Here is a 24,879-nt window from a genome sequence, read left to right as displayed (position 1 = left end):
GTAATAAATTCTTTTTAACTTGTTTATTGTCACTTCTTCACTACACATAATTCTTTGTCATCTAAATGCATGCAAAGGAAACTAAAATATAGGAGAGGAAAGAAAGGATGGGATGGAATCTGATCAGAAGACACAGATGATAGTATAAAAGTCTTCAAAACTCACCAGCGGTGTCCAGCCAGCATGATCTTTGACATTGGGATCTGCCCCATTTTTCAGCAGTTGTTCAACAGCTTCTAAGTCACCCTACATAGAAAAAAACCCCAAGTTATTAAAATAGTAATGAAGATGATACACAAAGACCACAGAAATTTAACATGCAGGATTATAAAATTAGCTGTGATAAACATGTAAAGATACAACTCTTCCACTTAGATATTGCCAGGACAACAAAAAACTGGTTTGGAGACTACAGTTTATCATTACTCTTCGTTTAGAAGCACCTACACATTTTACACAAACAGATATTTGTACATAAAAATGATGCACATAATGCACTCAGAACAGGTAAGTTTTTGCTGATTGCAATCTGCCCACTAGAGTCAACTGCAAGGACTCAAATGAGGGACATTTATTCACAAATTCCTTGTCCTTCAGATTGGATTTTTTTTCAACTAATCTAAATAACTGGCTAGAAACATATCTAGGTGAAGCAGATTAATATGTCTGACAAGCTTCTGTAATTTGTTTACCCACAAAAATCAAAAGGAAAAAAGTTTAACACCACAATTACCACTCATGTTGAATCTCACAGAGTCTTTCTCTGACAGTTAATCTACCAAAAGAGTTTCCATTTCCTTTTTGGAAGAATACCATATTAAGTTTTTACTATAAGCAAGGAAACATAAGATAAGAAAAAAAAATAGGTGGAAATATGTGGAAACTGATGTCGAGATTATGAGAAGAGGAAAGACGCTGTATAGAGACAAGGTGAGAGAAGCAACTGGACAGAATTGTGAATCAAAGGTTTTGACCCTTTTTAAAAGGCAAGTATAAGCAAGAAAGTAACAGGATTGGAGCAGATACACATGCAGCTATAAATAGGCAAGGAAAAGCTTCCTGCAAAGCTGAGGCAAGAAAATATCTGCAGTGCACGTCTTCTTAAATGCTGGTGGGAAAAGTAACCCAAAAAACTGAAAACAAGACTCTGATTCTGTTTAGTCTAGAAAAAAGGAGACTGGGGGGGGGATTTCATTCATATTTACAAATATCTAAATGGTGGGTGTCAGGAGGTTGGGACATCCCTTTTTTCTATGGTATCTAGCAAGAGGACAAGGGGTAATGGCATGAAGTTGGAGCACAAAAAGTTCTATTTAAATATAAGAAAAAACTATTTCACTGTGAGGGTGATGGAGCCCTGGCACAGGCTGCCCAGGGAGAGTGTGGAGTGTGGAGTCTCCTTCCTTGGAGGTCTTCAAGACTTGCCTGGACATGTTCCTATGCAACGTGATGTAGGTTGACCTGCTTCTGCAGGGGGATTGCACTAGATGATCTCTAAAGGTCCCTTCCAACCCTACCATTCTATGACTCAATGACTCCTTCTCCTTTTAAGCTACCATTCACATCTCAGCATGCTGAGATTTTTGTCTGCCAATTCCTGCCTCTGGTATTTTTTACTACAGAGCAGTTAAAAAAATCTACCCTACTGGAAGAGGCACCATGAGTTCTGGTCCAAAATTTTTCGCTGCAATGCTGGGAACTCTCCACAGCTGTAGTGGCTGTTCCACACCCCTCAGCCTCAGGTACCACCTCTCAGGTCAAAGCATTGATTTATTTGCTCTGTTACAGATGACAATCAGTTAAACACCATTTCTCAGCTGATGGGGCAACAGGTGTATCATCTAATGATCAAAACAACCTAAGTAATGTAAGCTTTTCAAAGGCTAAGCTAGCACAGCAGCCTTCAAGTTTCTCCATGGCTAACCACCAATCCCCTAGGTTTTGGGGAGTTTTTTAGGTTTTGTTTGAGGGTTGTTTTGGGTTTTTTAGGATCTACCCCCAACCAAGCACTTCAATATAGCCACTAACACTTTCACTACACCAGGGTATTGTGACTCCAATGAAAAGACTAATATACAAACTGGTTTCTAGCTCTTCTCCTTGACTAAACTTGCAATATGTTAACTATTAGGACCAGGGAAGGGTGGGGGACAAGTTTAATCCGTGATATACAAAAGTTCCATGGATTTAAGTAGTGGCAAATCAAGAAATTCCTAATTGTCACTCCACAGTGTACCTTAGAAAAAAAATGAGAGAACATAAAATCAAGCTTTAAATATTATAATAATAAACTTAATCTCATTTTTTGTTATTGAAGAACACTTTGGAAAAATAAAATAGCTCTCATTGCTATTCTTTAGTTTGAGAAAACACTAAGACAGACGGCTCAGCAGAAATAAATCCAGCAAGCAACAATCGTAAACTCAAAATTCACCACAAAACCACTGAGAATCACTGGCTTTACAACAGTCAAGCAAATTAACACATCAAAGAAGTTTCATGCATTGTATTAACAATCTAGATGTCCCAACAAAATGCTACCTTTCAGAGCAATTAAAGAATTCTAACAGCAGCATATTATGGTGGCAAGGTAACAGACAGACATCAAATCTGAAGTTACTCAGAGGCAACTAACAGTGCTCAGCATTAGGTCTTCCTCTACTGAGAGAAGATACAATTACCTATAATGAGCAAGATCTGAGCTTATCATTTAAAGTTAAGTTTGCAAACATGTACAGCAAGGGTTTGACATTTCAAGAGTACTCCTTTAAAGCAATAAGCACAGCTAATAATTTGTGTGGGCATTAAGTAGCATTGCAGCTTTTCAGAACAGTTATATGAATGTTGATTTGAAAAACACTGCTGCAGTTTTATCAAAGGTAATATTGCTGTGTGGACACCAGTACTGACAACATCCACAGACTGAAGTCTAGGTCTAAGTCAAAACTGGGAAATTGGTGTTTTGCTGTTTACAGAAGACAAATACTGTCATTTCCTCAGCTACAAATGAAACCTGAACCTAGCAATGAGACTGACAGGAAAGGAGGGGAAGCTGTCACGCCAGTTGTACTGCACAATGACTGTATGGATGTTGTCAATCAGGATTACAAGAGACAGTTAAAATTCTTCGTAGCTAGGAGAATGTGCCTTTTGTTCCCTCAGAAGCTCTTCAGTCAGTTACCATATTGTGAATATCTACTGTTAAAAAGAGGACAATTAAACCAAAGAAGATCCTCAGCAGATGTGGTAAAGTCCTTCCTGCAAGCAGAACCACCATCATCTGACAGTGATCCAAGAGTAAAAAAAACGCAGTTAACATATTGACCAGTTCTATAAAAGCTGATTCTATCAAAGTTTATGGAATTACTCACATTTAAGAGTTAAATCTTTTGCTGAACTCTAAGCAAGAAAGAAGTAAGGATCTGGTAGGAGCAAGTCTCAGTCACTAATATCATGTACTATGTTTTTTCTCCATAAGTAAGAAAGCAGGGGAGACTATTCCATCTGTTAGTATGGAATTAGTAATTAAAATATGCTTCATGAAGTTGTGCCTTGACTAATATTGAAATTGACTTTCCACATTTAGACCTCTGAGCTTCCTTGATCTAGCAATGCCAGCATAAAATCACCAGTCTCAACAAGAGAATCAAAATCAGATGATCAGAGAAGGGGCCCTCACAGCATGTCTTAGCAGTCTACAGCAAGAGCAGAGCGGAAATGTAACTGGAGATACTACTTTTTCAGGAAGACAGAACTGGACAAATACCAGGTAGAAAAATGCTAACCATAATGATTCACTGGGAAGTGTTTTATTTTTAAATCTCATTATCAATGAAGGATTACAACCAGCTTCTGAAGAGGCAGAAACTACCGCGGAATGTAAAATTATCCATTTGGAAGAAACAAAGCAAAGGACATTTTAAGCTCATAACAAAGCTTATGTATAGTGACAACACAATAATGCAATGGGTTTGCTCTTCTGCTACAGCTGAAAGCACTGCTGAAAACCAGAGAAGCAAGAAAGGCATTGGGGCCATCTGTTGGTAGGTCTAGAAGATGGCATTAGTTTGCACAGAGCAGGGTATTTACACAGCTTTACTAACACCTCCCCATGAGAATTTAGTTCCTGCAGACATAGATGGCATGAGCCCAAAAAACCATACTTAGCTGGTTTAGACAAGGTTTTTTGGTTTGAGTTTTTTTCCCCCCAAGTCAATTGTGTCACAATTTTAATGCAGATAGATGGTTAAGAACTGAAAGTGTCTTTTCAGCCTGTTTTACACTGTTTTCTTTCCATGTTACCCTTTACTATTTCCATTAACGATCAATATTTTCCTCCCAAAATTCGTATTTAAATTATTCAGTTAATGAAAATGTATTCTACCTGTTCAAAAAAGAGAAATCCAAAAGAATTAGGGCAATACATGAAGATGTACTAAAGACTTGTACCACTTCAACCAAACACTTTTCTCTCTATTTGCAAAGGTAACCAAGTGACTTCAATCTTTAGGGCAAACAAGGGAACAAACCCTTCCTTTCAAATCTAAATAAATTTGCTTATGGTGGGGTGGGGGGGAGGGGCAGAACTAACTTATTTAAAACTCATAAGTGGTCAAAGGGAGCAAGTATGAATTACAGAGTGCTTACAGTAATTGTGAATAACCCAACCAAGTCTTTCTTGGAACCAGTGAGTTTCTTACCTCAAATTTCTCCAAATTATTTCACTACCGAGCAGACCATTTATTCATTAACAAGCACCTAAGTAGCTATGCTTAACCTTTAACAAAAATAAACCATTCAAGCAGTTAAGATTAACCCACCTCAGAAATAAGGGAAGTATCAACCAAGCATTATCTAAAAAGAAATGGCAATTTGTTTCAAAGCTTTCAATTTAGCACTTGGGAAGATGGACTGCTTTGACTCGTGACCAATTATCACATTCTTAATTTCTGCATTTGAAACTATTACATTTCTTCATTTTGTCTTAAGCTACCTGCCGGACATCACCCATAGTCAGGAGGCTGCTTGCCATTCTTAGACCTGTGGGCTTTAACATTAGAGAGTCAGTGTCAAACTATGACTTCAAAGCAGTCTCAGTCGCTACACCTGCACCCTGCTAGTTTCTGCCAGCAGATATCCATTTCTCTAATGAAATGGATATTATACACACAGCTAAGTCACTTGCCACATAAAATCATGAGGTCTGGACAAAAAAGACTGTGGTCCGACAGATGCATTCATTTACTGTGAAGCAGCTGGGAGGAGTGATGCTGCCTGTCCACCGTCTTTTGCACAGAAGCACAACTCCCCACTTGTCCCAGAAGGATCAAGAGGAAAGGCAAGAGGAGAGAAATGTTCCTCCCATATACATGTGATTCAGTGCTCAACCATGATACACATCCATCTGGTACTAAAAGCAAGGATCTGCACAGCTGCCTAGGTCAGACACCTGAAAAAAAAAAAAAGATATCTAAAAGGTATTCTGATGTTCGCTATCACATTCTCACAAAACTTTATTTCACTCTGATTTCTAACTGTTAACATAGCTTGGAAGGACTTACCTAGCAGTTACTACAGTGTTAAGGATAATATGTATAAGTCCAGCACAGCAGGCTAGCCATGCTTGAAGCCTTTGTGAAGGCCATCCTGGTCAACTGTCAAAACTAAAGGGTACCTGGAACAGGACATAACCTAAACTGGTCCCAATACTCCTTCTCTCTTTCTTCAGACTAAGTAGATGCTCTGCACAGATGCACATCTTTCCTCAGAACAGGGATAATTCCCTAATTGCTTCTAACTTGAAGCATAAAACCCAAAACTTTCTGCCAGCTGCGTCTCAAGCATTCCTTCATAACTGTTTGGCCGTTGCCATGGTCCTTCCTCTGTTAATCTGCTGCACTGCAGTTTGCTATTCCTCTTCCTGGAATCCATAATGTCAGTGATTCCACACCATGAGCTGCACCACCATCTTCACTATAAATACAGAAGAAATAGACACAACCAAGACATGAAAAGCTGCACCAAGAAACCATTTCTTTGTCTTCAAAGTAAATTTAAGACTCTGTACTAACTAGTTAAGTAGTACTGTGCTGCATTTTTAATTGTTACATTACAGCTAGTCCTGTGAACAACTCATTATTTTACTGTAAAAAATTCCTGTGTGGAAGGGCTATTGATTAGGCAATTTCCTGTCAGTTCAGAATATCAGGAGTGCAATAGGTCATGTTTTGTACTTTAACTAATTGGAAATTTTACCTTTAATGACTATGGAAGACAAACATGACTGCTGTCTGCTATGGGAAGAGCCACATTTATTTTAATTTATTAGTTTAACTCAGCATTAAGTTCATCCACACTAGAACCTTTCTTAAGAGCCATTTTGATTTCAGTAAGTTAATAACTAGCGGTAGTAAACGAGGACAATCCCTCAGAATCATTTGAAACAGCACAATACACTTAATTTTAATGCCTGATAGTGTTGTTTATTATCCCTTTTAAATAAGAAAAAAGGAAGAATTCTATTAGCTTTAATTACATTCAGGGTATTAGACCCTAACAGCTAATGAAAATAATACAGATTTATTTTTACAACTAATGAAGTCCCAGAGAATTAAACTTTATTTCACATTGAGGGGAGGGTGGCAGCCACAAGTCTTTTCCCCATTACACATATGGAAAAACATTACTGGCTGTGGAAAGAACAAGAAAAAGAACACCTATAAAAGAAAACTGGAAAGAGGGAAAAAAAAAAATCAGTGCTATCTTCAAAAAACAACATCACAATGAGAATATATATACATGCAGTATAAAGCCTAGTATTTTCAAGGCCAGTTTCTCTGAGAAAGCACATTTATGATTTCCATGGCAGGGCTCCTAAAACTTTAAAGGGTGATCTAGCAATATACTGGTTATACGAAAGATACTTGCATGAAATAAAAGTGCTTTCTTACAATGGCCACGCATCCCCAGCAGATTCATGGCAATTAATCACTACTATCTCTCGTTCACTCCTTCACTAAGTAAAATGTTACTAAACCGCAGGATCAATACTTTTTTAGAAAGACCAAGTTCTCACATCACACTCGCTTGAGCAACTTAGTCTTAACCCACTTTGACACGGACTAGTAACTCTGCCTACATTTACTGGCTACCTACTTCTTGGGCATGCCATAATTTACCTATGATTAGAGTATATAACACAAGCAAAGAACACCACAAATGAAAGGAGATAATCTGTACAACAACCTCCTTCTATAGATGAGGAACTAAGCTTGGGACATCAACTTTCTCAGTTTCATTAGAAGTTTAGTAGCTGGAAACAAAGATACATGCAAGTATGACCATAACAAAAAGAATGCTCTCCTTGCCTTACTTTAATTGCATGTAAAAGCCAGTGTCAACTTTGGGCTCACACCCTGAAGCCTCACCTAGTTAAACAAGCCTTTACTAATGAGCACCTCAACATAAATGGAATTGCTGGATTAAAACCACAGCAGAACTAATAAGGAACAGAAGGAACTTCCCATTTTAGCTCAGTAATTATAAACATTAAAAGACAACACCAAAATTAATTCACACACAGACTGAAGAAAGCATCCATGTGTATGCCCACCACACTGCCTACGCTACAACTGGCAGTCAGCTTTACAGCCCACTGAAATAACCCTACCCGAGGGCTATGCCAATGCCAACAAGCAGTGCCAGCTACACCACTAAACTTGGACAATTAAAACCTATTAAACATTTTTATCTCTAGCACAAACTGTTTAATTTTTACTAATCAATCTTCAAAAAGCTTTGCAACAAAATAACACCTTATTGGCATGTCCCTGTTTACTCCGAGTCTCACAATAAGCAGAAGAGATGCTCTGGTTTTCTTAGGCAAAATACTTATGTTTCAATGGAACTATGAAAACTATATCTGTTTGAAAATTAGTAAAAGTAGATCAACTTGTATTTAGAACCAGTCAATCATGGCAGTATTCCTTAAAATTCCCAGAAAATTATGGAAGGATAATTTGTAAAGAGTGGTTTAATAATGAGGAATACATAGTACTTCTGAAGAGAGGTAACAAAAGATACATCCTTTAAAGCTCAAGCCCTACGAGGATGTTTCATTTTCTCCTCCCAAATTTCATATTAACAGCATGAAGTAAGATATTTGGACTCAGCTCAGCTGATGCTTCCATTTAAAGAGGTTTCGTGCAGCAAGAGTGGCTTATTAGAATGCATTTGAGAAGGGACACTTATTCATCAAGAACAGCCTTTGTCTCAACAAATAGAAATGCAGTATAAATGTCAGAACGCTTACGTATTAATCAATTGTACCAGGATAGGCAGGTTATTCACTATGCAGTATTTCTATACTCAGATTTAACACAAAATACATTTAAATTGTTAATCTACAAATTCTCTGAAATACACTAATACGGCAGCTCTCTTGTGAGAGGTCATCTGCTGACTTAACCCTACCTGCATGCAGCTAGTAGCAAGGAAGGACAGCCCTTGCCAAGCACAAAGCCATAAAGCTCTACTCCAGCAGGAACTAAGATAACGGCAAAATGAGTAGCAGCTGTCATTCCAATTACAATAGTCCTACATAAAAACAAACTTTACTCAGAACATCCCAGCTCTCTCAATTCTCCCTTCTCCACTGTGTGAGGACAGCATGCTCAGAGCACAGGACTCAGCATGGGAATCCCACAGGGCAGCATTTTGTTCCTCTTGAGCCAAGACTTATATCAGCTGGAGGACCTCAAAGATTATGAAACAGTTAACCACAGTTAAGGCAGCATAGAGTTATCTTCACATAGATAGTTCAGATCTTATCCTGTCTGAATTACCAGGTTAAGTTAAAGTGATCAAGATCACTGGTAAGATTTGAAATGCTTAGCTAAACTCCTAATGACAAAGTCATAGGTAGAACTGACATTGTGGTACATCAAGTTTCCCAAGTATAACCATCTTTGACCATTCCAATAGTAATTTCTCTATGAAATCACAGAATCAGGTTGGAAGCTCCCCAATAAACAGAGAGATCACAAGATAAGATTCCTCTCTCCCAAAATAGCATATATTCAAATAACTGCTTTCCATGATATTTTAAATACAATATTATCTTTTTAAACTCCTGTTCAAAGTTCAAGATGATGGTCCTACCTTGATGGAAGCAACGTGGAGCAAAGTCTCTCCTTTGTAATTTCTTCTGGCATTTGCGTTACCACCAGGGGATCTCAACACAGAAGGACTGTGTGGTATTCCTACATGATCACAAGTCTTAAAAGTAGATGGGGTAGAAGGAGATTTCAAAAGTGAAGGACTATTTATTGCTTGAAAGACAGCAGAGCTTCTTGTCTTCATGACTATGTTAGCGGGTTTTGATACAGAGGAAGAAATCTGAACTGGTGTCTTGTGTTCAGTTGCTGTGGAGATGGAGCAACCCTGAGGTAACTCCTCTAAGCAATCTGCCTGACTGCCTGGCTTCCCAGTACTGCTCCTCTCACTTCTTCTAGGTCTCTTAGACTGAGAAGTAACTGGAAGTCTGGATGGCTCCCTTTCACGTTTTAAAGGTGTAGTTTCATTTTCTACTGACAGTGATGCCTCTGCAGCACAGTGTTTTTCCTTGATGACTTGTGCAGGACACACAAAATCACTGTTACCTTTTCTCTCCAGGGATTTTACCTGTGGTGATATTTCCACAATTTCTGTATTTTTGCTGGAGTTAGCTTCCTTTACAGACTCCTGCTGAAGTGCCTCTTCAGGGCTGTTTGCTTCTGGAGTGCACAGCACTACTGGTTCACTGCAGATGGTCACACACTTTTCCTTGTGAGTCTTCTCCTTGACTCCATCTTTCTCCTCAGCCTTCTCTAAGCTCCACATTTTGTTGATGTCTGCTAGACGTTTCTTCTTCATCTTTTTACTCTGTGTTGGCTTTTTTATTGGCTTGGATTGCTTTTCATGAGGAGGGGAAGGAAAGAAATCATAAATTGAAGATGTGTCTTGGCAAAGGTCATGGCTTTTAGCCTCAGGTTGACTCTGATTCAAGATGCATCGAATCTTCCTACTTCTTGGGCTGAACCACATTTTCATTTGTTCCTTCTTATTCTTTTTTCCAGAGTCTGAGTTAGTTGGTGTGGACATACGCTCCACTGAATCTAAGTGCATCAAGGAAGAGGAAAAAATAACTTTTAGAGTACTCTTCAGCAGAACATTGAAAAGGAAAAAGATCGGAATAACACTTGTAGTAACCTATGAAGGGTTACTAAATACAACCTATGAATGCCTCCATTTATTCTGAAAAGGCACAGGTACTGACTTTACAACTGGCAGCACCACACCCCACTCTGGAGTTCAGGGACCCCAGTGCAGCTAAAGCTATGCACGAGGCAAGTGAACACCTGGGCACTGAAATTTCTTCAATAGTCTGAGTTCACAAGGCAGCACATGCAAAGATCACAGAATCACAGAGACTGGAAGAGACCTCAAATTTCTGACCAGGTTAGAGAAAAGTGAGAATTTTCCTTAGAATAGGTTTAACAAAGATACAAAAGAAAACAGAAGCCATTTTCTAAAAAGCTAGTACAGTCCATCTGAATAGGAAGAATAACTACAAGGAAGAGAAAAACCCATCCTTATGAAAATGTTGCACATTCCTGAGAAATTTTGACCAATTCTACGGCTATTGCAGGTAAAACAAAGGAATACATCAAAAATCTCCAAGTAATTGTGGCCTGTCATTTGATCCTTTACCCCTTGGTAGTAAGTAATTCCAACAAAGCTAAACAGTTTTATACTCTCAAACATTTCTTTAAAAATATGTGGTAAAGTAATTTTATAAGTCACATCATACAGTGTATTACAAACCAATAACCAAGATGATAGAGGAATATCTTGTAGTCCCAGTGCACAAAATAACGGTTGAGAACAATGGCTATTAATGGCTTAAGAATGAATTAAAGAGCACAAAGTGACCTCTGAGTTAAGACACTAATTTAATTTGACAGCTCTTTTTGTGCAAAACAACTGTAACAGATTTCTTACAGATTCCTTCTTGGAAATATAAGTTGTTTTAGGTTACTTGGACAAGTTCTCAAAAGTAAATGCAGAACTCATTCATAGAATCATAGAATCTATGATTTCCACTGGAAGAGACCTTTAAGATCATTGAGTCCAGCCTTTGGCACACCCCTATCAAACACTGGACCATTTCCCTAAGTGCAACATCCAGCCATCTCTTAAACACCTCCAGGGAAGGTGACTCCACCATCTCCCTGGGCAGGTTGTTCCAATGCCTGACAACCCTTTCAGTAAAGAAATTCTTCCTAATATCCAGCCTGAACCTCCCCTGGCCCAACTTGAGGCCACTTCTTCTTGTTCTATTGCTTGTTACTAGGGAGAGCAGACCAACCCCCACCCTGCTACAACTTCCTTTCAGGTAGTTGTAGAGAACGCTAAGGTATCCCCTGAGCTGCCTTTTCTCCAGGCTCTCAATGTCCTTCTTGTAGACAGGGGCCCAAAATTGGACACAGTATTCCAGGTGCAGCTTCACCAAAGCTGAGTACAGGGAATGATCACCTCCCTCCTGATGACAACACTGTTCCTGATACAGGCCAGGATGCCATTGGCCTTCTTGGCCACTTGGGCACACTGCTGGCTCATATTCAGTTGGCTCCATTCATTCCATTGCCTCCAATCTCAGCGACTACCACTTGCAAAAGTCTTGGTGATTTCTGTGATTCTGTGATTTATAGCAATCAACCACAAACTCAGTAATTATTTTTGCCTAGTGAGGCAGGTATTAATATTATTATTAAACAGAACTAAGACCAAGATTAGTGGGTTTTTAAAAACATTCTTGAACTATACAAAGCCTCAGTTATTAACAAAAGTGATAAACACTGTAGCAATGTGTTACTTTCAGTTCAGTGCATTAAATTTCTATATGGATAATGTGTCTTCTTCTATAACTTCTCTTCTATTTTTGGTGTTAGTAATTATAGCCTGTTTCCACAGGAAGCGGACAAACTCACAAACAGCAGATAAATTAGTCCCAATGGCTTAGCCACAATTCTTTTATAACAGAACTGTATGGCTAGTAACTCAACACCAAAAGTGACATTTGCTGTTTTCTTTTTAAGCAGTACTTCAAGGGCAAATGTTTCCTCAATCTTGATTTAAATTATCTTACTTACTCCTTTAATTCAAGTGTGCTAGATATGAGGAGGTTTAAGAAGAAGCGTAAGTAAGACATCAGACCAAAAGTGTCTTTTAAGAATACAGCTTGAGGCTAGCTAATCAATCATCTAGGTATCTAAAGATACCTAAATATCTACATACCTAGATATCAAGTACAGAATGGCAGCTATTTTGTTTTCCTGTAGGGCTGGGCTTAAGTGCAAATAGGAAAAAAAAGCACTGAAATTGAGACTACAATCTCTTAACTAGCTAGCCTTTAGAAAGATATGGTATCCATTTTCATTCCGACAATAAGATCTAAAAAAAGGAAGAGCTTGATTGCAAACAGATGCAAAATATAAAACCACAGTTACTATTTACTTGTCTTGTCTTCACTGTTTATACAACTCACAGATTTCCTTCTAAAATATTTACCTTGCTAGAACTATCAGTCATCTCCAAGTAAAGAACAAGAATAAATTCAGCTTGCAAAAGTAATTTGTGCAACAGTTTTGTGATGGCCAGAATTCTTTTTGATGTGTATAGCACAGAAAGACTTTAAATTCCAAGTGACAAATTCAATCAAAGGTAGTGTCCTTCAGAAGTATGATCTAAAGCAGTGTAACACAATTTGCACTGGAAGCTATGTATGTAGCACTTGGGGCAGCAAGAAAGCTTGTGAAAGATCAACCACATGGGTTCTTAAACCGATCTGTTTGTTAAAGGTTGCTCAGCAGGGTCTTACTAGGTTATTAAAAACTTGCTGAAAATACATCAAATAAATATGATTACTTTTCCTCACATGTAACTACTTTAGGTGTAAAAGAGTATGTTTTAGAGCAGGGAGGCACTTACAGAACATGATTCAAAGGCCACACATACTGTTAAAAGAGACCCATCACATAGGGAGGACAGCCATTCACACCCAGGGTATCTCCATAGCCTAAGGGAAGAAATTGCAACTTCTGCCAGCCTAGGAGTTGTATCTCAGCCATTCTTCAATAACTCTGGAGTACTTGTTAGCTAACATCAACTTTACCTGAACAGTTCTGCATAGCATCTGCAAAAAAACATTGTTCTTAGACTCTGCTGCCCCTTTTCTCCGTTTCCAAACAGTATAAGGTAGGGAACAGAAGAAATGAGGATAAACGGCCAATCTATCCACCTTGAAAACCTAGTCTTCTGATGAACCCAGAACTGTGAGAGGGAGAGAGAAGACATAGTGCTAAGAAGCTTATGGTTTAATATGTACATGTTAATTTATATAAAGAGGGTATTACCTTAGTAGGAAAGTGCATTCAGTTAAACTACCTGCAGAGAAAATTGCTTATAAAACAAAAAATTGATCCAAAGGAATACTTCGCTGTCTGCAAGCTGAAAGCCAAAGCTTGTGACTACAGGAATTTAAAAAATTACCATATAAGATTTAATTATCTTTTTAATACGTAAAAAGTAACCTCCCAAAATTTTAAGAGATTCACTGGGACAAGGTAAACCTGTAAAGTATGCCTTACTAACTGTAGATTGTAAGCACCTGTACTAGTGTAAACATCCACAATAACAGTATTAAAATCAGCCTATAATAAATGCAGTAAATTTATTCTCCATTACCTACTAAATGTAGTATTCACATACACAATATATTAACTGAATTATTTCCAAATTAGACTTCTTTGCACGCAATAAGCACAAGTTTCTTAATGCTGATATTTAATGAAGTTGAATTTCTTAAGCATTAAAAGGGTTGAGTAGACAAAACTATTAGGAGATATGCAGTGCCTTGAAACTAGAGAGCTACATCTCCAAGCTATGTTGTAGTGCAATAACAGGCTAGAGCAGGAAAAAAAAAGGAGCAATTAGAAAATGTGGTTTAGCTATCATTAATCTGCATCAAAGGAATATAATGATGCACATTGTGTGCCTTTCAAATTATTCTCTATTATGGGTTTCAGAACAGAAGTTGAGAAATCTCTTTGACAAACTAGTCCCTTATTAAAAATCAAAGGGAAGTGCCTTGGTACCATCTGTGCAACATTAGTGCCTTCACTGAAGAATGATTATTTTGCAAGTTAAGTATTCAACAGAGGGGGGAAAAAAGGAGAAATTCCAACTATTCAAAAATCTCATCTTTAGCTATTATGAAAAATGTCATAGCATACATGAAATGAAATGTAATCTGTTATAACAAGAGTTCAATGTCTCTGCCTCCGTATCAGTGAATGTGAAACTAAATTATGATACTATAAAGGCTAATCAAAAGTTAATCTCTGCTACTGTCCACCAGCACAAGCTTAGAAAACTCTGACCAACACCTGCAAGGTTTAGCTCTGTATGAGAAGTAAGGAGGAACACTTTCTGTTTGACTATGTTAGAGTGAAGCAGATTATTTTACAAAGAGTAAGGTAAAATCATCTATAAATGGTTGTGAAAACTTACAAATTTTTTTTGAAGACTATCACTCAAAAATCTGAGCTATTTAGAAATTCACTTTCAAAATAATAACTGCAAATCAACATTCTTCATCTCTAGTATACTGTATACAAAATGGCCTTAATTCAACAAGTTCCTACTAATTACCCACCTATGAATTCTACCATCCCACCAGCTCCAATTCTCAAGATGTCTTGAAGATTGTACAGCACTAGACCTAAAGATTCTGGGGTGTTGATATCCCATCTATAAAGTCTGACAGTCAGATAGATTCCTATTACCTTCATAACCTGCACAACATGAGGCAGTGAAAAAGTCAGACAGCTCTCCTCACCTTGCTATAGACTGTCTCCAACAAATAAATTCATTTTTAGACGGAGTATTTGCTACCTAGTTTGCATTTTAGGCCAGTTTGAGGTTCATTGTTTGCCACCTCCCCTTCTGTTGCCCCAGTAATGCCCCAGACACCTTCTGTGGTGTCATTTCTGTGCTTCAGTTTCAAAGGGAAACGTTAGCTGTTCTGTGCAGTCTTTCCAGAATTACTTGCTGCTGCTTCCTTAGAATGTACACACAGTCTGGCAAAAAGCTATTCTTATCCCAATGGAGTACCAGCTGAGATTCTTCTCAAATCTACTGGGGAACCTTAGGATGCAGGGATTTTTGTACTTGAAAGATTCAACATGTGAGCGGAGACCTATCCTCTTCAGTCACAGAAGTACTGCAGGGTTTTTTAAAGAAAACACAAACAACATCTTACATTGACTAGGTCCATCATAGATTAAAAAACAGGTAGTATGATGCATTTGCATTAGAAATTTTAATGTCAACAATGATCACAAACAGAAGCCTTGAGACAAACCATAAGTATCACAAAATGAGGTACATAAAACAAACATGCAAAAGGGATATAAAAAATGTATGGAAATATTCCTTCTGGAACCATTTTTCTTCTTTTGCTCCACAGAAAGACTGATTTTTTCGGTCTGTTTGTGTACTATTCAACTCCTAGAACGGTTAAACATAAGACCAATTTTTAAGAGTTAATCCATCTGTAAGAGTTCTCCAAAACACCTAAACAGTATCAGTAATACTACCGTGTTGTATTTTAAATGCTTTAATTGGAGCATCACAAATAGATCCTCTCAGAGATTCTCTTCTTTAAGTGCTTTCAGCACTTAAAATGTGTCCCTGAAATCCTATTTAAGCCATCATCTATATTTTCTGTGCTCCAGAAGATTTAATCACCATAGGATTTTATATCTAAATAAAAATTTATTCCTTTGCAGGTGGACATAGGCTTCCAGCATCCTCACTTAAATGCATTTTTATGTCAATAAAGAGCTATCCCATGAATCAACACGAAGGTTGCTGATGGGATTAGATTTAGAAAAAGAATCTTTCACTTAGACAAACATTTTAAGAAACAACAACAAAGGAATAATTACCTTTTCTGTATCTGACTACTAAATGAATGTTTTCTAAAACCTGTTATTACATAAAATACTCCACTCTGAGCTTGCAGAAGAGACATACATTCACCTACGCTTATTTCACTTTACTTTTTCCTACTTTGACAATCAGCTTAAAATTTAATAAAGATATGAATTCCCAGAGTACAGTCTCTGCAATCTTGTTGCATAGTCAGCAATGACAAAATTCCATTGTTGCAGACTAGCTGATTGTTAGGAACCAGAAAATAAATGAGTGAAGACTTGCCTACTTCCCCTATTAGGCAAGGAACACAGGTATTTTTTTCCATGTGCAAAAACCCTAAACTGAAAATAACTAGACCAGCACACATGCCTCAGTTCACAAATCCACAAGAGGCCAAAAACATATAAGCATTAGTTCTTTAACAAGGCCCCCCTAAAGAAATGTACACTGCAGAAAGTTACACATTTGTGCTCCTCTAAGAACATAAGATATGACAACTTGCTCCCCTGGTTTGTACAACTATCTGCCACATGACTAGGGAATATATCCCCACTTCTCTCTCATTTTGGAAGACAGATTTCTAAGGAATTATGGACATTCGCCGATGCAATTTTCTTAGTAAAAGAGAGTTAAAGGACACAGAACTCATACAGATAGTTCTCCTTACATCAAAATTTTCAAACGTGGTCCGGAACAGCCTTTCAGAATTCTAAACAGGGCTGTAAGGCTCATTCTCTATAAAGCCTGAGAAATGAAACTGTTCTGGATATGAAGGCTATCCGAGACCCATGTTTGCTCTTACCTGAGGTGTCCGGACCCAGCAGGTGCCGCATCTTGCTGCAAAGTTGAACCATGTTATCGAGCTGCCGGTTTATCTGTGCATCTTGCACCCAGGCTGGCATGTGGCACACTGGGCACTCTGTGCCAACACAGTCATCCACGCAAGATCTGAAAGTCAAATGTAAAAATCCGTTATCCAGCAGAAGTTTGATTCTGTACTTGTGATCAACCCCTTTACAGCCAAACATTCAGTAAGAATCTCTTTATTTTAGTATTGACAAACCACTATTGTAAAGCCCATGAGTCAGGCACAAATGCAGGAAAGGACACATTTATCATGGCAAGTGACAAGCCATAATTAAGCATGCCAAGTCTGGGGCCTTGTAAGGACACTGTCATGAAAAACACAGTATCTTGTGACTCCCACAGACTCACAGGCTGATCTAAATTTTAAAGGTATGCTAAAGCTTGGCTGCTGTTTATCTCTAAATAACAATTAGGCTCAAACAACTAAAACTACACCTTTTTACACCTCAGCTAAAGGTAGGTCCACTCTTCTGCAGCCAATGCATAGCAGTTTCTAATTTGTTCTTTTTCCTACTTATAATTTTCTTGACATTGTAAAGTTTCACCATCTGAACACTTTTGTGTAAGACATTCTACAAGGATCTGCAGGCCTCCAGAGTATTCCATCATCTTTCTCTTCCAGAGCATGTCAGAAGATGATCAAGGCGGGGTGGGTGGGGAAACAGATTTAGTTGGCAAAGGTTATTTTCCGCTTATAGTTTCGCTAATCTCCTCCTATAAGCCTGAGATCTTTTATTCATTTGATTAGACCGGCAAGAGCACCTTATGATTTCCCACCTGAACTGCAACATTCAAAGGCCATTGTTACTTCCCAACTCCAATCTATCCTATTTAATATATGTTAGAATTTCACATACTCTAGACTAAATTAATTTCAAAAGTCTCTATTACCTTACCACCACGTAGCACACACAACTCTAGCCAAAAGTATAACATTAAACGTGAGCGGATCATGTTAAATATTCAGAGGTACAGAACGCAATGGAGATCAAGGCACTACTATCTGGGAGGAAGATCAAAATCTATACATCTAGACTCGAAACATATTCAGCTTGGAAGTTGGCAGTCACACCCCAAAGACAGTAGCCTATTGGTTAACACGAACAGAGTATATAGCTACCACTACTTTCCTTAAGAGGAGAGTTATGTTCAGATCTCTTCTCAACTCTGGCATCTCTCCCTGAGACACCACACAAGTATCATGGCCTTCAGTTAATTCCAACACAGGAAATTTTGTACATAAAAAATGCTGTTAGGTGTGTTTTGTGCTTTAAACTGCCTGCTCTGAGCAGGCAAAGGAGTGTGCAGTTCAGATGCTGCTATGGTTGGGAGGCTGGAGAGCAATTCTTGACTCTGACATATTCTAGATAACATTGACAAATCACTTGGAGCAAAGATAAGAACCGACCTCATTCTCTAGGAAAGTTGGCCTCAGGTCTCTCATGTCTGTAAAAGCTAGAGCGAGGGAAATGCAAAATGACTTTTATACCACGACATTTCCTAATTACTTCTAGCTGTTAGGTTTTTATAGTTAATGGATAATGACTGTAACTAACTTACAAGAGTTACTCAGACATAACTGCAGAAACTGATCTTAATAAATATCCCTGCCCTTAATAAAACCCATGCTGAGGGAGAACCAGTTACATTACATGTGACCTGATTATTGCAGCTCATTAGTTTCGTATATTTCACTTCATATATCAGAAGCCAACTCTGACCATTCACCCCATTCCTTCCAGGTATACTAATAAATGTCTGTCTTTAGCAACAGATCAGAAACAGTTCATGCCAGAACACTGCAGATTCAAGCCACACCAAATTTACTTGTAAACAAATTAATTGGAATTTCTTTAGGTTTATTTTAAAAAACAGCTCTTGTTCAAGACTTGGTCATCAAAGGGAACATTAAATTGACCACTAAGAGGTCTGTTATATAAAAGGGAAAAGATCAGGTACAACAGTAACTTGGATAATAGCAAATAGACTCTCTTTCTGGAGTAAGAAATAGCTGCTAATGAATGCTTAAAACTCCTATTAGCTATTCTTTCCAATTTCATCAATCCAAAAAAATATTTCAATAAACAGTGGGCAGTTGAAATCTATTACTTAGAATACACTGGGCTTATCCAAAATAAAACCACAAGACCTTAGATGTCCAACAACAAAACAGTTACATTTGTTAAGCCACCCTTGTATTACCCTGCAGCAATGCACACTACATCTGATGAAGAGACCAACATTTTATAACATAGATATGAACATACTTATAAATAACTTGTACAAGCTTCTGAGGGTTATTTTACCAAGCAGTCTGTAGACAGGTGGTACAAATGGAACAAATAACAAAAAAAAAAGTTTCAGACTGCTGAATCTTTTACAGCAATTAATGGCCAAAGATGGGAAAGAAACTACACCTTTTAATAGATCCATACTAGGGGGAAAAGATACACTCTATAAAGCAAGAAAACCTTTTGCTACTATTTTACTCTTCAGGCCTTCAACACCTTAAGCTCCCATTAGAAGAGGGGTGGGCATGGTTCCTGTGCTTTATTGCCAGTGACTGCAGTATTAACAAAGAGGCAAAGCTCACTGGCATAAAAGCAGAGGTTAGAAAGCATCTATCCTCTCCACTATAACAAGCATAGGATTTTAATAAACAGCTCACATCTCTGCTGTGCATAGAAACTGTTCACGATATATAACTAACCTTTTAACTGCCTGTGTTTGCATTTGCATGTCACCACGAGCAATGACATGCAGTGCAGCCAGACCTTCCCACCACTTTCCCCAAATGAGGTTCTGGAGCACCACTATTTCAGATTCTGCCTGTATCAGCAACGCAGTGAGCTGTCCTAAAATAGGCCAGGCAACTACCACCTTCTCAGAACTGCCTTATTAATGCTTCTAAAGGATGCTTCTAAACATTTAAATCGACAAACTCTAAGTAAAGGTACTTGTGCTAACCCAACATGTTCTGATGGACAAGAAGACGGTAGCAGTGCCATAGCTGAAAGAGAAAAGCCATTAACATAGCAGAAGACCACAGTAACGACAACCAGCACCCAATCCTCTCCAGAAAAGCAAAACCCCTTTGGAAACAGGAAGCATCTATCAAGGCTGCTTTTGAAAGGAGGAACTGGAAGAAGCTGGAGATGATAAGAACTAGAAATTGTTTTCATCTCGTAACCCACTACAAGCAGACTCCTGCCTCCATCTGACCCTTTACACCTGGGCCAACGTCCTGAAGCCACTACTCAAAACCTGAGTTTCAACCTGGCGAGCCGGGCACCTGCCTTAGAGCTACGAGCTCGACCTACAGGGAAAGAGAAACTCACACTTTCCCACTCGGCTCCCGCCGGCCAGAAAGCACCACCAATGCCCACCTCCCTTAGCCGCCAGCCCTTCCTTCTCCACAGCACGGAAGCACGGAGAGCGGGGAGCCCCGGGCGCCCTTCAGAGCTCCGGGAGCTCGGGCAGGGAGGGCAGCGGGAACCGAGCCTCGTCTCACCGAGCTACTTACAGGCAGAAGACGTGTTGGCATTGCCCCAGAGACACGGGCTGCCGCAGGACACCGGCGCTGTGGGCAGAGGAAGGAGAGAGGCGGCAGTTTTAATACGCGTGACCTGAAGGGCACAGGGCCAGCGGCGGCTCCGCTCGCCTGCCAGCAGTCGGGACCTCACGGCCGTAACGGCCGCGGGGGGAAGGGCAAGGGGGACATCGTTACCAGCGGGAGCAGCTCAGCGCCTGCTCCAGCCGCCCCAACGCGGCGCGGGTATGAGCCCAAGGGGAGCCAGACAGCGCCATAGGAGCATCGGTGAGGGGCCGGTTTCCCGAATGACCACGCAACGCAGCTCGCATCGCTCTGCTGCCGCCGCCGCTCCAAATTCCCCGCCCGTCACCACTGCGCACGCGCCCACAGCTGCGCGCCTGCCCACGCGCATGCGCGGCCGCGGTTGGCGCGCTCACCGCGCGCGCCGCCGCGCTTCCAGCGCTGGGGAAGAGGGCGGGGCCAGGGCTCAGGGGAATGGTGAGCTGCGCTGTCAGGGTTGAGTTGTCTCAGTAGCATCCAAATCGTTCTAATGCCCATACCCGGTATCTCCACATACGTCATTCTAATAGTGTCTCTACCAAACATGTGTAACGCAGCACAAACACCTCCTACCCAAGGGAGACTTGAAGCGCGTGGGTGGCCATGATGCCCTGGTGCTGAGGGCCACCTCCTTGTCATAACTGGCACCCAGCCCAGGCAGCACACCCATCCTGTGCTGATGCCTTTCTACTCTTACTTTAAAAATTCTATTTTCTTCTCTCTCTTCCACTCATTTACCGTCTTCAGTTGGACCAAGATACCTCACCAGTCAACACTATTTTGGGTTTCAAGATTGGGTTGTTTTCCTGTGTGTCTAGGAGCACCTCAGTTCTCAGCTCAGTCTCCTACTTTTTAGGTTGCTGGTCTTGAGGTGTACCTCCACAGATGCAGCCCCCACCATCCATGTATACTGTAATTACTGAAGCACATAAAGCAGTTACAGCAGGAATTTATCACTTTCAGGTAGCAATACTTCTGGCCAAATAAAAGATAGGACACAAATGCCAGAAGCGATTTATAACTGGCTTGCTGACATTTTGTGTTGAGAAGCCCCACCGGTGAATAAGCACCAAGCCATAAATCTTGAAGCAAACATGATTAAAGTGAGCGAGTTATTCTTTGAGGGAACTTCATCATAAAAGGATGCAGTGGCACGGAGATGCAAAATTTGGTTGGTGACAGTCATAGAAAACAGCCATCAGAGTAGCATCACAGCAGCCTGTCTGGAATTTGAGCAACGTTTCTTATCCTGCATCTCCCTCTGTTTGCTTTTTTGGGTGGATAGTTTCCTCTTGCCTCTACTCATCAGGCAAAATGAAAGCAGCGAGATATGGGGTACCACTGCTCAGCCAAGCAATGGCAGCTTGATGACAGAGCCTAATTTGACTGCTGGTGACAACAGGGGCATTTTCCACAGCTCTTACCTCATCCAGAGAGAAGGACTTCTACTTAGACTGGTGTTAAATCAGGGCTAAAAACGTTTCTTAGTAAGTTATTCTCATCTGCCAGATAAGGAGGTTCTTCAGTTTTCAGGTATCACACTTCTCTGCTTTGATAGTTTGTTCCCTCTGTAATTCCTGAATACTGGGACTGGTTTAATTTGGGATTGTTTTGTTTAGTTGTTTTTTGCTTCATTTATGGAAGGTGAAATAGTTATCTTTGCACTTAGCCAGAAGTGCAAGGAGATCAATGCCATAAAGGATAAGGAATTATGAAATCTCTCAGCTCCATTAATCCCAGAAAACTTACTGTTGTCTTCTGGAACAAACTGATGTGTCATGGGATGAAACACCATCACACTGATTTGAATGATGATGTATTCAGCCTTAAATCAGTGCTGTCATATCTCCTAATGCCCTTGACCCCAGCAAACACCATCTTGGCTTTCACTGCATTCATGACCCTTATCCATAAGAAAGGAAACTGTGGAGGTGTGTGGAGGGTCTGAAGAGTTAAAGAACAGACCGTCCCTTGCAGATAACTCTGTCCTTGCACAGTCAAAGCCTGATCCCTGACAGAGAGGGAAGGCTGGAGGTGTCACCATCAAGTCTCGTTTTTGTTGGCTGTCATGGCTTAGGCCCATCCAGGGACAAAAGATCACTCTAGGTGGTCCTGCTCTGGCAGGGGAGTTGGACTAGATGATCTTCCAAGGTCCCTTCCAACCCTTAAGATTCTGTGATTCTGTGATTAAACTGAAGTACCACAGACTTGAGAATTGCGAAAGGGCAGGGAGGGCTTAATTGCTGTGTATGGTCCCAGACAAACCAGACCAGGCTACTCGGGGAAGAAAACAGAAAATATTCTCATCCACCAACAACTAAAACATAACCATAAAAACCCAAAATATAACCAACACAACACAGAGTTGTATAATGATGAAGGGCACAACCAGCCCTTTAAGACCAACTTATCCCCACCTGTCCCCTCTTCCCGGGCTCAGAGCCCTGATCACAGTGTCTTTTTCTCCTCCCCTACTGAACAGCTCGGGGGCAGGGAATGGGGATTTCAGTCCATTCCTGGTGGCTTCTGCTGTTTGTCTCTCCTCAGGGCAGGTGGCCTCCTCACCAATCCTCCCTGCTCCTCTACAGAGTACCTCACATACCTAGCAGCCCTGCATGGGCTGCTCTGACTTGCGTTCATCCCGAGGGCTGCAGCTCCTCTTTGCCTCTCGTGTGGGTCTGCTCTGCGGCCCACAGGCTCCAGCACGGCCTGCGCCATGGCCGCCTCCCCACACAGTCTCTCACCCGTCCGGGTGCACTCACCTGGAGCTACTGGTGGCTCTCAGTCCTGCCATTGCCCTCCATGGGTTGCAGGGGTACAGCTGCGTTCTCACCACGGATTGCAGAGGGGTCTCTGGTCTGGGGCTCCTCCTTCCTTCCTCCTTCTCTGACTGTGGGGTCCACATGGTCACCTCCATCTTGTACCACTCCTACATCTCCTCCCAAGCACTTAAAATTCCCATCCTTAAATAGTGATGGCAGAGGCGCCAGATTGGCCCAGCCAGGCTGGAGGTGAGTCTGAACCCAAGAGCCGAGGGAAAGTCCAGGAACTCCTTATGGGGTCTGCACTGCAGCCCCTTTTTCCCTGTTACCAAGCAAAAGTGGCTACTCACAAAACCATGACACTGGCACAGAGAAGGAGGCTGTTTGTTTTCATTGACAGTGCAGTAGCTGCATCTGTGCACTTGGATCCAGCTGTGAAAAGTGTGGTTGTATCTCTGTAATAGCCTGTTGTTTTCTGGTGCTCAGGAAACCCCCCGCTGTGTTAATAACACTGAGCAGTGTCCCTTTTGCTAACGACCTGTCCCCAGTGGTAGGGAAAAGCAGGCCCTCTGCCACAGAGGAAAGCAGCTCTGGGGAAAGAAACAACAGCTGCAGAGGCAAGCATGAAAGTAAAACCATATAAAATGCGAAATGCACCTTGTTAGGAGACATCCCAGACAGCAGGCAGGCACATTTCTGGCAGGAGGTGACTGCAGTGAGCTGTGCCTGAGCACAGCATCCTTCCTGGCTATCATGCAGGAGGAAGGGGGCAGGAAGCTTGCCCCCAAGTCGAACGAGGTGAGGAACTGGCACATCCCATGGTGCCTCTTTCTACCCTGTGTGCATGCACCAAAACATCTGGCTACAGGAGAGGGATGACAGTGAGGAACACAGCTGGATGGGGCACCTTTGCTCCTTTCCTTGGGCTGCAGAGGATGGAGTCGGGACAAGGTCCTGCTCCCCAGTGCTGCCAAAAGCAGAATGAACTCACACAAATAATCTAAACCAGTCGTTTGTCCCTTAAAAATGAATAGATGCAACCTTAACGTCCTACTCCCTCTTACTTGTCTGTTATGTGCCTTTTCTCTGGAAAATCAGCACCTGGTGTTTCCTGGTGCAGCAGAGTTGCTGGAAGATGATGGTAAAATGCCTTGCTGCCGAGGTGAAACTTCAACACAATTTGAAGCATTCAGCGCAGGTTACATGCCACACTTGATCCATAGATCTCTTGAGTCAACCTGGCATTTATGTTCACAAAATATGAGATGCCGATATATACTGTATAGAGCAATAAAACACGTAAGTACCTCGTCTTCCTTTCCTCCGGCTGAAATATGTTTAGTGTCCCTCTCAATAAATCCGCATGTGCAGAAGTAGTCTCCATTGTGCAAAGACATTATGTGCGAATTTACAAACATTTACAATGAAGTTAAACTGAGGCAAAGCACTGCTCTGGGCAGACAGCATCTAACAAATACTTGTGCTCGAGAAAGATGTAAAAGCCATGAGTGATTCATTCTCCCTAATTTTATAAAGGTTAAGGTGTTGGCGCTCTTGGAAATGTAGGAATCGTCTTCCTCTTCATTGAATTACTGAACCAATTGGACAGTCAGAAGCAAA

At 40.6% G+C, this 24,879-nt stretch overlaps 1 protein-coding gene across 1 annotated transcript in view; it reads right to left on the bottom strand.

Annotated features, from left to right (window-relative positions):
* Window positions 1–20,770, bottom strand: part of BARD1 (BRCA1 associated RING domain 1) — a 46,257-nt gene extending 25,487 nt beyond the window's left edge. The window contains exons 1-5 of the mRNA XM_062002526.1: window positions 20,633–20,770; window positions 20,429–20,485; window positions 16,841–16,986; window positions 9,160–10,154; window positions 166–246 (exon numbers count right to left, since the gene is read on the bottom strand). Coding sequence (XP_061858510.1) covers window positions 166–246; window positions 9,160–10,154; window positions 16,841–16,986; window positions 20,429–20,485; window positions 20,633–20,766 — 1,413 coding nt within the window. The 5' untranslated portion in view covers window positions 20,767–20,770. The remainder of the gene's footprint in view (window positions 1–165; window positions 247–9,159; window positions 10,155–16,840; window positions 16,987–20,428; window positions 20,486–20,632) is intronic.
* Between the last annotated feature and the right edge of the window lie 4,109 nt (window positions 20,771–24,879).

Source organism: Colius striatus, chromosome 9 (assembly GCF_028858725.1).
Source record: "Colius striatus isolate bColStr4 chromosome 9, bColStr4.1.hap1, whole genome shotgun sequence".
Classification (NCBI taxonomy): Eukaryota; Metazoa; Chordata; class Aves; order Coliiformes; family Coliidae; genus Colius; species Colius striatus.
This window is presented reverse-complemented; position numbering and strand designations above follow the sequence as displayed.